This window comes from Phodopus roborovskii, unplaced genomic scaffold (genome assembly GCF_943737965.1).
Source record: "Phodopus roborovskii unplaced genomic scaffold, PHOROB, whole genome shotgun sequence".
In the NCBI taxonomy this organism is placed as follows: Eukaryota; Metazoa; Chordata; class Mammalia; order Rodentia; family Cricetidae; genus Phodopus; species Phodopus roborovskii.
Window position 1 is genome coordinate 1,481,126 of NW_026126517.1, and position 11,967 is coordinate 1,493,092.

The following is an 11,967-nucleotide window of genomic DNA, read 5'->3' on the forward strand; positions in this document are numbered from 1 at the left end:
CTGGCCCAGTCTGTTCAGAGATATACAGGAAGTATCAACAGATTTTGTTTGGATATCAGTGTATAAAGAAAGCACTCAGTAAATGCTAGATGGACAAATAAGTACAAAGTCTCTGAGTTTAGCAGTTGTGTTTCCAATTCTGTGATGGCAAGGGTTGTGTATGTGTACCCACACAACACCATTATGAGACAGTCAACACTTTAGTATAAAATAGGGCTTTCTACCTCAAGGTTTTGAACAACTAACCTTGGGTATTCTGAACACATCAAAAGTAGGTTAAACTAGGACACTCAGTAAGCTGTTACACATTTTTTTCTGAGACATGGTCTCATGCAGTCCTTGTTGGCCTGGAATTCACAATGCAGCGAAGGTTGACCTTGAATGTCTGACCTTTCTACCTGCACCCCCAGGCTGGAGCTATAAGCATGAAGCATTATGCCAAGCTTGAATATACTTTTTTCCCAAGACAGGGTTTCTCTATGTAGCCTGGTTGTCCTGGAATTTGCTCTGTACACCAGGTTGACCTCAAATTCACAGAAATCTGCTTTTGCCTCCCGAGTGCTGGGTTTAAAGTTGTGCACATCACTGACTGCCCAGTTGGAAGGCATTTTTGACTTACATATTTTGAACTTCACAAAGGTTTTTGGTACTTATACCAATAACCCCATCAAAGCCAAGGGGTATCTTCATTCACTACATATCCAGTAAGTACTAACTGAGTATATGGCCAGTTCTCAAACAAAACATAATGGTATATACTAGATGTCAAATAAAATGGCTACACATATAGAGGCATATATGGTAGGTGGTCAGCACATTTGGTGGATTAAATAGAGAAGTATACCAATGGCTATTGGTTGAATAAAAATAGAGATAAGCACTTAGTGCTCAATAAATGAATGTCAGACAAGGATCCAAATAATGTCATTAGCTGAAGATGGGTATGCAGTAGGTAGCCAGTAAATGTTGGCTGGATACCCAGGGACCTGGTCAGGTGGCTGGACTCTGTGTGGTGGGGGCAGTGAGCCACAGGGCACCCACCTCATCAGGTGCAGGGTACAAGGTGAGCAAGGCGGGGGCCCGGTGCTGCCGCCTAAGGGCTTCATTGCGCCGGTCCACATCCTCAGGGGCTGCCCGCTCAAGCAGTGCTGGCAGTAGCGAGTCCGAAGCCAGGTTCCTCAGGCTGAAGATGCCAGAGGCTCCACTGTTCCGAGGGGTGTCCTCTGGGGAGCCTGAGCAGTGCTGGGAGTCATCCTGCAGTTGAAAATGTGCAAGTACTGAGTGCAAGCACTGAATGCCCCTGTAGACAGCTGAACTATGAGGGAGAAAAGCCGAGGGGTCACCACTTCAAGGGTCACATGAGGGCCTGGTTGGCCTCTCCAGAAATATGGAAATACTTCTATGTAGGGAGCTCTTTACACTGATGTGGGAGGCCACCCAATCCCACAGGTGGTCCTTCTCCAGCCAATTAGAACATACCTAATGGTTTATCTGCCTTTGGGCTAAACTGGTCACACTGGCCAGCCCCAGGGATTAGCTGCAAGATAAGGGCCAGACCAATCAGAGCCTTCCCTGGGCCTGTTCACTGTTGCCAGGGAAGAGAGTTCTTTCCTCCAGGTGAGTGGCTGACCTAGCACCCTCTGACCACCCAATTGGCTGTGCTGACAGCTGACTCAATCCTAGCTCATCTCTGTGACCTTGAGTCCGCTGACCTGTTTCTTTTTGTTTGTTTGTTGTTGTTTTTCCAGACAGGGTTTCTCTGTATAGCTTTGGAGGCTGTCCTGGAACTCACTCTGTAGACCAGGCTGGCCTCGAACTCAGAGATCTGGCTGCCTCTGCTTCTCAAGTGCTGGAATTAAAGGTGTGTGCCACCAATTCCTGGCTAGTTTCCTTATTTTTCATCTCTTTCCCTGACCCCCTACCCCAACTGAGGATGGAACTCATGCCTTTGCACAAGCACTGAGCTAAATTTACACCTCCCCGCAACTACATCTAAGAACAGACATGGAATCTATAGTAGTAATCGCAAATGATTGTTGGTGCTCAATAAGTGCTGGCCAACAAAATATAAACATTAATGACTTTGTTCTGCCTCGGTTTCCCTGCCTGTGAAGAGGGTTACTGGTTGTGGCCTTGATTCACAGAGTGAAGAAAGCACAGCAGAAAGCCTTTACACTAAGCACGTGATAAATGTGCATTATCATGACTCTACCTTTTCATTCCTGGGGTTGACTTCACTCACTGGGATGGAGGCTGACGGGAGGGGGGGGCATTTCCCCAAGTCTGAACCCTCAGTGCCCAGAACCACCCTCTCACCATGTCCTCAGGACCCATTCTTTCATCCCCAGAGGTATCCTGCTCGAAGATCTGGCAGGTGAGGCCTCTCTGTCGCTCTCGCTGTGTCTCTGTAGTGACAGGGCTGTAGGCTGGACTCAGGTGCTGGTACCTATCAGGGGTGGGGCAGGGCCTATCAGGGGTGGAGCTGGGGACTCTTCTGATCACAAGGCCCCCTTTTACTAAAGTTCAGCCACTCTTGGAAGGTATAGTGGGTGGATAAACAAAGGGACCAACCACCAACTGCGGCCCTTTGGCCCTCCTTCCCCTCCCATGAAGTGTTCTGGGTTGGACCCACCTTCTGCGTACAATGACCCAGTCCTCCGAGTACATCTCCACTGCAGCCCTCACCTGGGCATCCAACTTTCTACAGCAAAATACAACCAGGGTAAACAGAGGCAAGGAAGCATTTCCAAAGGCCTAGGAGAAAAGGACTGTAGGTAACAATGCTCGGGAGGCTGAGGCAGGGCATTTGTATGAGTCACAGACCAGGCTGGGGCACAGTGTGAAACTGTCCCACTAACGGCAGAGTCGGCTCCCTGTATACCAAGCCCTGGCATCTATCCTCAGCACTGCATAGACCAAGCATGCTGTGCACACCTGTGACACCAGCAGTGGGGAGACAGAGACAGGAGAAGCACATGTTCAGAGCCCGAGCTGGGCTATATGAGACTCTGCCTCAAAACACAAAAGCAATGGGCTGCAGAGACACTCAATGGTTAAGAGCACCCAAGTTTAGTACCCGGCACCCACACGGTGGCTACAATCACTTGTAACTCCAATTCCAGAGGAGCCAATGCCCTCTTCTGGCCTCCAAGGGAACCAGACACACAAGGGATGCACAGACAAATGCAGGCGAAACACCATATGTGTAAAATAAACCAATCTTTAAAAAGTGAGAAAGAGGGGGCTGGGGAGGGGCTGAGAGGCTAAGAGCACTGGCTGCTCTTCTAGGGTCCCAGTTCAATTCCCAGCACCCACATGGCAGCTCACAACTGTCTGTAACTCCAGTTCCAGGGGATCCAACACCATCACACAGACAAGTGGGCAAAACACCAATGCCCATAAAATAAAAATAAATTATTAAAAACAGAAGTGAAAATATGGCTGGAGAGCAGCTGGGTAGGTACTATTGCCACACAAACATGAAGACTAGCCCACCCAAATGCCCAGAATCAAGAGGCACAGGCAGGGCACTCTCGAGCAAGCTGGCTGGGAAGACTAGCCCACTTGGAGGGCTCTGGGTTCAAGTGAGAGAATGAAGGAGTCTGATTCCTGAAGTTGATCTCTGCCTTCTGTGCAGGTGCATAATGCACCTGCACACTAATTTATCACACTCTCACACACACACACACACACACACACACACACACACACACCAAAACTTTTAAATCAAAGATGCAGAAATGGAGGCTCAGAGAAGGCCACACAAAGCCTGGAGTTGAAGCCAGGAGTATGAGACTCCTGAAGAGGGATTGGGTGTGTTCGTGTGCAGAACGCACCCGTCCTCGGGGACTCCAGACTCTGTGGTCCGACATTCTCGGGGCTGCTTTTGTAGTTCTAAGTCATCAGCTGGAAACTCTATCAAGTCCCTGAGGGGCCCGGGCTCCACTTCAGGTGGCCGGCTTGAAAGAACATCCTCAAAATCCAGGGGTTCGATGGCTTCCGTCAGAGGGACCTGATGGAAGAACAGTGGCCAGAGCCCCCACTGGTGAGAGGCAGGAGTATGCTCACAGTTGACTTTAGACTGCAGGAGGGGGTGGTGGGAGCCTAGGAGGATCGATGGGAGCCTGCGAACTCAAACTTTCCATCGCAGCTTGGCCAGCGCCCTGCCCCCTCCCTCCAGGGACTCCAGGAAGGAAATCACACCCTGGAGTCTGGAAAGACTCTAATGGTAAAAGGAATGGCAGGAGACAATTCCTGAGTCCCCACCCCTTCCCCCTGTGGCAGGAAGTTTCTTCCAGCCCCCAGCCTGGGGCCCCATCTGGGTGGTCCAGGAAGCCAGTGTCACCCCCCCCCCCCCGCCACCCTTGAAATACACACTGCTGCCTCTGCACTGATGTGGGAAGGACAAGGAGTTCCTCTCCCCCTCCCTCCTCAGCCACTGAACACAGAGGGCCCAAGCAGCATCAGAGCAGGGTACCACATGCTGTCAGCCACAGGGCAGGGACTCACCCCCAGGGAACTACTGGAGCGTCTGCTGGAGTGGGGTGAACCACTGCGTTCCCGGGACACCTGCTTCCGTACCTCAGCAGCCACTGTCCTGGAAAGACAGTAAAGGAGTCTGGGAAACAAGAAAGTTCAGGTGTGAGGGGGTGGAGGGAAGGGGGGGGGGTTATTTGTAGGAGGGAACTTAGGTGATGGAGGCCTGTGTGATGGCTCAGCAGGTAAAAGTGTGTGGCCACCTGAGCTCAGTCCCCGCAGCACAGCTCGCAGCTCCTCACACACACATGGTAGGAGAGAGCTGATTCTCAGCAACTGTCCCCCACTTTGGGTGCTACTCCCATGTGCACCACGTAAACAAATTAACAACAACAGAGGGCTGGCCCTGCTGAGCCCTGAGTTCCGTTCCCAGAACTGCAAGACTAAATAAATGGGTGAATAAAAGCTGCAGGTCTGTGGCCCAATCCCTTCCTACAACAACCAGGCAAGGAAATGCCACCGTGCCAGACTTGAGGGAGTGACAGTTGCCTCCCCACTGCCTGGGTTCTTCAAACACAGCAATCCAGCACTCTACTTGTAGCAGGCACCTATTCATTCCTGTCTGTGAGGCTCTGGGCACACCACTCCTGCCCAGCCTCAGCTTACCCACTCACAGCTGCCTTGACCTCAGAGGGCTCAAGGGAGACCACAGAGCCTCCTTACAGTGGTCTGTAAATATATACTCTCAGAGAATCTAGGATGAGGCCAGTGTGCAAGCCAACAGGGCCCTCAGCTCAGAGAGAGAATGGCCAGAAACCTGACCTCCTAAATGCTAGGAAATGCTACAGCTGAGCCATACTCCCAGCCCCTCACTGGGGGATTCTAGGCAGGGGCACCACCACTGAGCCACAAGCCAGCAAAATGAAAACCAAGAAAAAGAAAATTAGCCAGTGTACATATAAAAGTCAAAGACAATTCATGGGAGTTATTTTCCTTCTTCCACTAGTGATCTGGGGCATCAGGCTTGGTAGAAGGCTCTTACCTGCTGAGCCCTCTTGTTGGCCCAACAACAAAATTAAACTTAGATTTTTTTTAAAATGTTATATGTATGAGTATATTGCATGTGTGTGCACCACATGCATGCCTTCTACTCTCAGAGGTTAGAAGAGGGTGGGTGTCAGATCCCTTGGAACTGAAGTTATGGATGACTGTGAGCCACCACATGGGTTCTAGGAACCGAACCTGGGTCCTTTTAACCCCTGCCCTGAGCCATCTCTTCACCCCAGTGAAATTAAAGTGAAAATGAAGGTTTTGTGCTCAAATTCAAAACCTCAAAGTAAAACTCTCTGAAGCTGGGGCGCTCAGGGCCCATGGAATCAATATTTTTAAAAGATACCAGGACAGGGATAGAGGCTGTGTCCCCACCCGAGCTATGCTTTGGCTAGAGAAGGGACAGGGGTGGTGGTGGGGAGACAGGACACATGGTCACTGCCCTTTGCCTTGGAAAACAGTGATGGATTTGCAACCCCAGTCATGGGAGCTGCTGCTCTGTTGCTAATAGCACAAGCCCCAAATTCCTACAATGGCTTTATGCCATATTCCTAGGCAGTGGGCAGGTAGATGTGTATGTGCATGTGTGTACAGATGGAGGCCAGAGGCCAACTTCTGTCCTCCTCTGGTGCTATCCATCTTACTTTGTGAGAAAGGGCCTCTCCATTAGGACAGGCTGCTGGCCAGGGAGCTCCGGGGAGCCACCAATCTCTATCATCGCAGAGCCGGGATTCTGGGTGTTCTGCCACATCTGGCTTTTACATGGATGTTAGGCATGCTTGGCTGTTTACTGACTGAGTAATCTTCCTAGCCTCCTAACATTTTGAGACAGAGTCTCATATAGCCTAGGCTGGTCCCAATCTCACCATGTAACCCAGGCAAGGCTTGTACTTTCAACACTCCTTCCTTCCATGGTTCACATGGTAAGACAAAAAGAAATCATACTAAGCCTCCTCTGTGTGTGTGTGTGTGTGTGTGTGTGTGAGAGAGAGAGAGAGAGAGAGAGAGAGAGAGAGAGAGAGAGAGAGAGAGAGAGAGAGAGAGACAGAGAGAGAGATTTAAGGTTTCTCTCTGTTGCTCTGGCTACCCTAGAACTTGCTTTGTAGACCAGGCTGGCCTTGAACTCACAGAGATCCACCTGCCCTGCCTCCCAAATTCTGGAATTAAAGGCATGCATCACCACCCTCCCCTCCACCCCCCAGCAAGCCAGGCATAGAACACATTCCTAAAGAATAGAGATAGCATTAAAATGGCTCAGCAGGTAAAGGCCATCCCCACCAATTGTGAGGACCTGAGTTTGGCCCTCCATACCCATGCAAAGGGGGATGAAGAGAGCACAACTCTCAAGTTGTCCTCCAACATGTACACGGTGATACCTGTGTGTATACACATACCATAAAATAATAAGTGCATATTTTAAGGAGGCAAAATAATGAATTGAATTGAGTAGGTTTTCCCAAATCTGGTCCCAAGTTCAACAAGAGATACTGTAGCAACTGTGGAGCTCATCCCAGGGCTGGCAAGGTTAACTGAGGTCTATCCTTACGATGGGCAGGATAACAAGCCCAGAACAGGGTCAGAGGGTTTCAGCTCTGTGCTCCCACATCTGTCAAATGACTCCACAGAAAGCATACAACCCTGCTGACATAAGGGTATTTTGTTTTTGTCACTGTTGTTTTTCAACAGGGTTTCTCTGTGTAACAGTCCTGGCTATCCTGGAACTAGCTTTGTAGACCAGGCTGGCCTCACACTCACTGAGATCTAGCTGAGGCCTCTGCCTCCCAAGTGCTGGGAATAAAGGCCTGACATATGCTTTTAAAGACAAATTCATGAACATCAGCAAAGATGTCGGCACCCAGGAAACTCTCTTCCACTACATCCCTCAAATGGCCACCTACGACAGTTAGGACAGCTACCAGGGATAGTGCCTGCCGTGCAAGCCTGGGAGCCCATGCCCAGCACCCTTCAACAGCCCCTAACACTTCATTCGCTTGGGGAGCAGAGACAAAAGGACCCCCAGGGCTTCCTGGCCAGCCAGTTTAGCAGGAGCTCCACATCCCAGGGAGCAACCCTGCCTGAAAAATAAGATGATTTTAATCTCGGCAGAGGCAGGTGGATTTCTGTGAGTTCAAGGCCAGCCTGGTACAAAGCAAGTTCCAGGACAGCTAGGGCTACACAGAGAAATCCTGTCTCAAAAAAAAAAAAAAAAAAAAGGAGGGAGGCTGGCAAGATGGCTCAGTGCTAACTTGCTGCCAAGGCTGATGACCTGAGTTCAATCCCAGGAATCCACATCCTCCATACACATGTGTGGACATATGAGGGACATCAGTTGACTTCACATCTACACACACACACACACACACACACACACACAGTACTTAGTGGCAGAAGTCCAGGATGTAGAAAGAACCCACCCCACCCCCCACATCCACATCCCTTTGCCACTATTGAGTTGACAAAAGAGACTGAGAAGGCAGGTGTGGTGGTGCACACCTATAATCCCCACACTTGGGAGATTGAAGCAGGAGGCTTGGTGCCAGTTCAAGGCCAGCCTATGCTATAGAATGAAACCCTGTCCCATAAAACAAAACAAAACAAAACCGAAGAGTTGGGGGATGATTCAGTGCCTGTTACACAAGCACCATTTGAGGTCCTTATAGCTGATGGAAGAGGCACGGACACCAGAGCTTGCTGGTCAACCAGCCTTGCTGAATTAGTGAGCTTCATGTCCCACTGAGAGACTGCTTCAAAAACCAAGGTGAGGGTGGAGAGCCGGCTTAGTGGGCAAAGGCCCTGCTGCCAAGCCTGATGACCTCAGCTTGACCAGGATGGACTCTGCAAGCTGTTCGCTGACCTCCCTACACACATTTTGGTATACATGCATACACACAAAGTAAACAAATGTAAATTTTTAAAAGTTAACCATGCGCAATGCCTCATGTGGCCATCCCAGCACTCAGAAAGCTGCTCTGCTCCAGGTCACATCCCACCTCTATCACTCCTTCTGGTTCCCTCTGTGGCCTCGGGGCCCTTGCACTCCCTTCTTCCCTGAATGAGGATGGACTGGAGATCTTTTCCTTCTGTGAGGTTTGTGCTCAAGTGCACCAGGCCTTCCCACATAACTGATGAGCCCCCACCTCCCCATCAGCTTCCTATCTTATAAATCCCCACTAATTCTCTATCTAGCACCTGCTTGCCCCACCCACCATAGCAAACCCAAGCGAGAGGCTACTTTCTTGTGTTCCCATCGATGTGGGACCCACAAGCAGCTTCTCCCAACATAAGGATGGTCAGAACAGGTTTCCGGCGGATCGGATTCCTTCTCCCAAGCTCTCACTATCACCAGTGGCCTCAGAAAGGGATCCCCCAGCATCTGTCACCTGTCCCCCTCCACTGTCTGCCCACCAGCTGGTTCAGTCCCCAGCCCCCTCGACCCCCCCTCCTGCGCCCAGCCGGAGCAGGGAGAGGCTGAGGCAGGAGACTGAGGGGCTGCTCCCAGCTGTCCCCCCCAGCTCTGGCAGCTCCCTCCTCTTCCCAGACAGCTGGGTTCTGGGACCCTGGGTGGAGGAGGGGCTACGAACTTGCCCCGGCCAGCGAAGGAAGGACAAGAGAGCAGCGGGAGGGTCGGGATGCAGCCCACAGCTCCGGAGGCCCGCCCGCCCGCACCGACCCGACCCGACCCGGGATGCACTTCCTCCTCCGGGAAGCCCTCGGGGAGTCCGGCACGCCCCCGCTGCCGCGGCTCGCCAGCCCCCAACACTCTCCCTTGCCCATCCTGACCGAAACGGCAGTGTCCGCGGGCGCTCTCACTACCTGTTGATCTTGTGAGCGAAGGCGCGGCGCTCCGAGGCCGCCATGACGCCCCGAGTCCCGCCGCAGCCTCCAGAGTCTGGGAAGTCGGGCTGGGCGGGACCGGTGCGCGGGTGGGCGGGGCTTGTGCTTATGGGGCGGGGCCTGAGCTAGGACACGCCTCAGCTCAGAGCCGAGCTAGCTGGGGGATGGGGCGGGGCCTTCCCTGGGAGGGGGCGGAGTCTTCTCTGTGATGGGACTAGGCTCTGACGGGGGTGGAGTCTTCCCTAGGATAGGGCGGAGCCCTTCCTGGGGTGGGGCGGGGCGAGCATTGAGACTAGAGCAGAAACGCTGGGATGGGGAGGAGCCTGCTTTCCAACAGGGGACTACGAGATAGCACTGACGGGACAGAGCCTGGCTGTAATGGGGGCTGTCCCTGCTCCAGGATGAAGACCCGGCCAACGCTGGAGAGATGAGGGGCTTTTGTGGGCTTTGCTAGTGAAAGAAAGGACTTTGTGGCTGGGGCATCGCTAGGATGGGTAGGGATTGGAGGTCTGTGAAGGCTGGTGGGGGCCAAGCCGAGCAGGGCTTGGGTGGGCGGGGCCGGGAGTGGAACAGGAGCTGGGCATGGAGGGAAGATTCCCCCTTGCAATGAGTGGGGGTCAAGATGGGGAAACTGAGTCTTCTGTTGGTCTGGGAAGGAAAAGATCGAACTTCAAAACCTGGTAGGTCCCTGCTTATCCCCGGAGACACTCTGGCTAGAAAAACGTCAACGTCACACATGGAATAACAATAATCACTAAGATTTTGCGTACAGTTGTGCATTAGACATAGGTGGGAAGGTCTGGTGTTTTTCACTATTGACAAATGGTAAACTGAAGCCTAGAGGTGTGGAGGCTTTTGCTTAGTATGCCTCACAAAGGGCTCAAGGGATTCCATGCCAGGGGGAGAGAAGCTAGGGTCTAGGGTCAGGGGTTTCACTCTAGGAGATATGACTCAGAAAGCTAGCATTGATACTTGAGGGAGCCAATCTGGAACTTTCTGTCCACCAGAAGATGTAGGGATGCCTTCATTAACTTGTGGCCTTAAAGCTCTTCCCTATAGCTCCTCTGTCAGCAGCAGTTTTCTAGAGTTTTCCAGGCCTGGCTCATCTCTGGGTATGCCAATCTTCTCCTGCCTCCACGCCTGCTCCTGGGAAGTGTAGGACTTCCCAGCAGCCACAGTCAAAAGAGTCTAAGCAGAGTAGGCAGCTGTGCAACACCAGGACATGCCTGCCTCCGAGCTTTTGCATGTGATGAAACTGGACCGGCAGGGTCAGAGGGACTTGCTGTAGTTGCCCAGCAAATCTGTATCAGTTTTAAAAGCCACAACGAGAAACCTAGACGGTGGGGGCACCCCCTAGAAGTCCATCTGCACCTTGCACTGCACTTGGTCTGTGTACACAGCTTTCAGGAGCCTACACACCTGCCCAGAGGGGCCCAGCTGCTTTGACCTGGGAGATGCAGGATGTAACTCCATCCACCACTGTGCTGGGCTCCACCCAGTGTCACTCTGAGGTCCCTGCCTCCTTCTTTCCTCTCCTGGGGGTGAGGAACATAAAGCTGGGCCCTCCTTGCTGCTTCTATTGTGAGGTCTTGGGGACACTTGAGTCCCATCACACCCTTCCTTGTGCAGAGCCCTCTGTGGCTCCCACCACCTTGGGTCCAAGACCATTCCTTAGCCTCCAGTCCCTGCATAATTTGCCCTGTCACCACCTTGCCCTATAGCCTCCCTCTTGCACTCCAGTAGAACTGATCCCCTGCTTCTGGCCTCCTAAATATCTCTTCACAACACTAGGGTGTGGTTCACCTCAGGGCCTTTGCACTGGCTCTGGGTTTTGTCCCCCACCCCACCCAGCCACAAGTGTTAATATGGACTCATTTACTTGAGGAAAGTCAGGACTCCTATTTACCTAATGCATCCAAGTCAGATTTAAGATATGATCCCAAGGAGCTTGGTGCCCACCCCTCAAAACAACACAGTTGTGTCAAGCTTCAATTTTTCAACCTCTCTGAGCCTTGATTTTTCTCTTCTGCTTACCCAAGGCTCCTGGTGAGTCACAGGACAAAGCACAGATATGGATGGGTAGGGGAACAGGACCCCAGAGCCCTGGTTCTCTGGAGAAGTTAATGAGGACTCTCAGAGAAGCTTTGGTTTCTGAAAGGGTAGTTCCAAAGATCCCTTCAAGTCAACATAGCGCCTAGTACCACCCAGGTGCCTGCCAGACCTGCTTGTCAAGGCCACACCTCTACAGGGCACTGCCAGGCCTGACTCAGCCAGGTGGAGTGAGGGTGCTCTCGAAGCTGCTCAAATGCAGGAGACTTTGGCCTCCACATGATGGGGTATGAGGTGGGGCTGGTAGACCTGGGTAGAGGAGACTAAGGAGGAAAATACCTCGTTTCCCTATGGTGCTGACAGGGGTAGTGGGAAGGCGTGGGTACCGGCAGCGGACTTGTAAGCTAGTTGACTATGTGAGAAATGAGAGGTTGGAGTCCATCCCTTACTGGGTGTGGCAGCAAACACATGTAACCCCAGCACTTGGTACGTAGAAGCAGGAGGACCTGGAGTTTAAAGTCAGCCTTGTCCATCTATTGAGGGAGTTTGAAGTCAGCC

At 52.0% G+C, this 11,967-nt stretch overlaps 1 protein-coding gene across 8 annotated transcripts in view; it reads right to left on the reverse strand.

The window, feature by feature from the left end:
- Dock6 (dedicator of cytokinesis 6) overlaps positions 1-9,431 on the reverse strand; it is a 59,426-nt gene extending 49,995 nt beyond the window's left edge. For 2 of the 8 annotated variants that reach the window (XR_007835286.1, XM_051196826.1), the window contains exons 1-6: positions 9,340-9,418; positions 4,510-4,597; positions 3,837-4,012; positions 2,633-2,701; positions 2,317-2,446; positions 1,042-1,254 (exon numbers count right to left, since the gene is read on the reverse strand). Coding sequence is in view for 7 of the 8 variants with exons in the window: in XM_051196826.1 (XP_051052783.1) it covers positions 1,042-1,254; positions 2,317-2,446; positions 2,633-2,701; positions 3,837-4,012; positions 4,510-4,597; positions 9,340-9,383 (720 nt within the window). In the remaining variant the exon portion in view is untranslated. Of the gene's footprint in view, positions 1-1,041; positions 1,255-2,316; positions 2,447-2,632; positions 2,702-3,836; positions 4,013-4,509; positions 4,598-9,339 lie in introns of all 8 variants that reach the window. The other 6 variants (XM_051196820.1, XM_051196827.1, XM_051196822.1 and 3 more) reach the window with 3 other exon arrangements.
- Between the last annotated feature and the right edge of the window lie 2,536 nt (positions 9,432-11,967).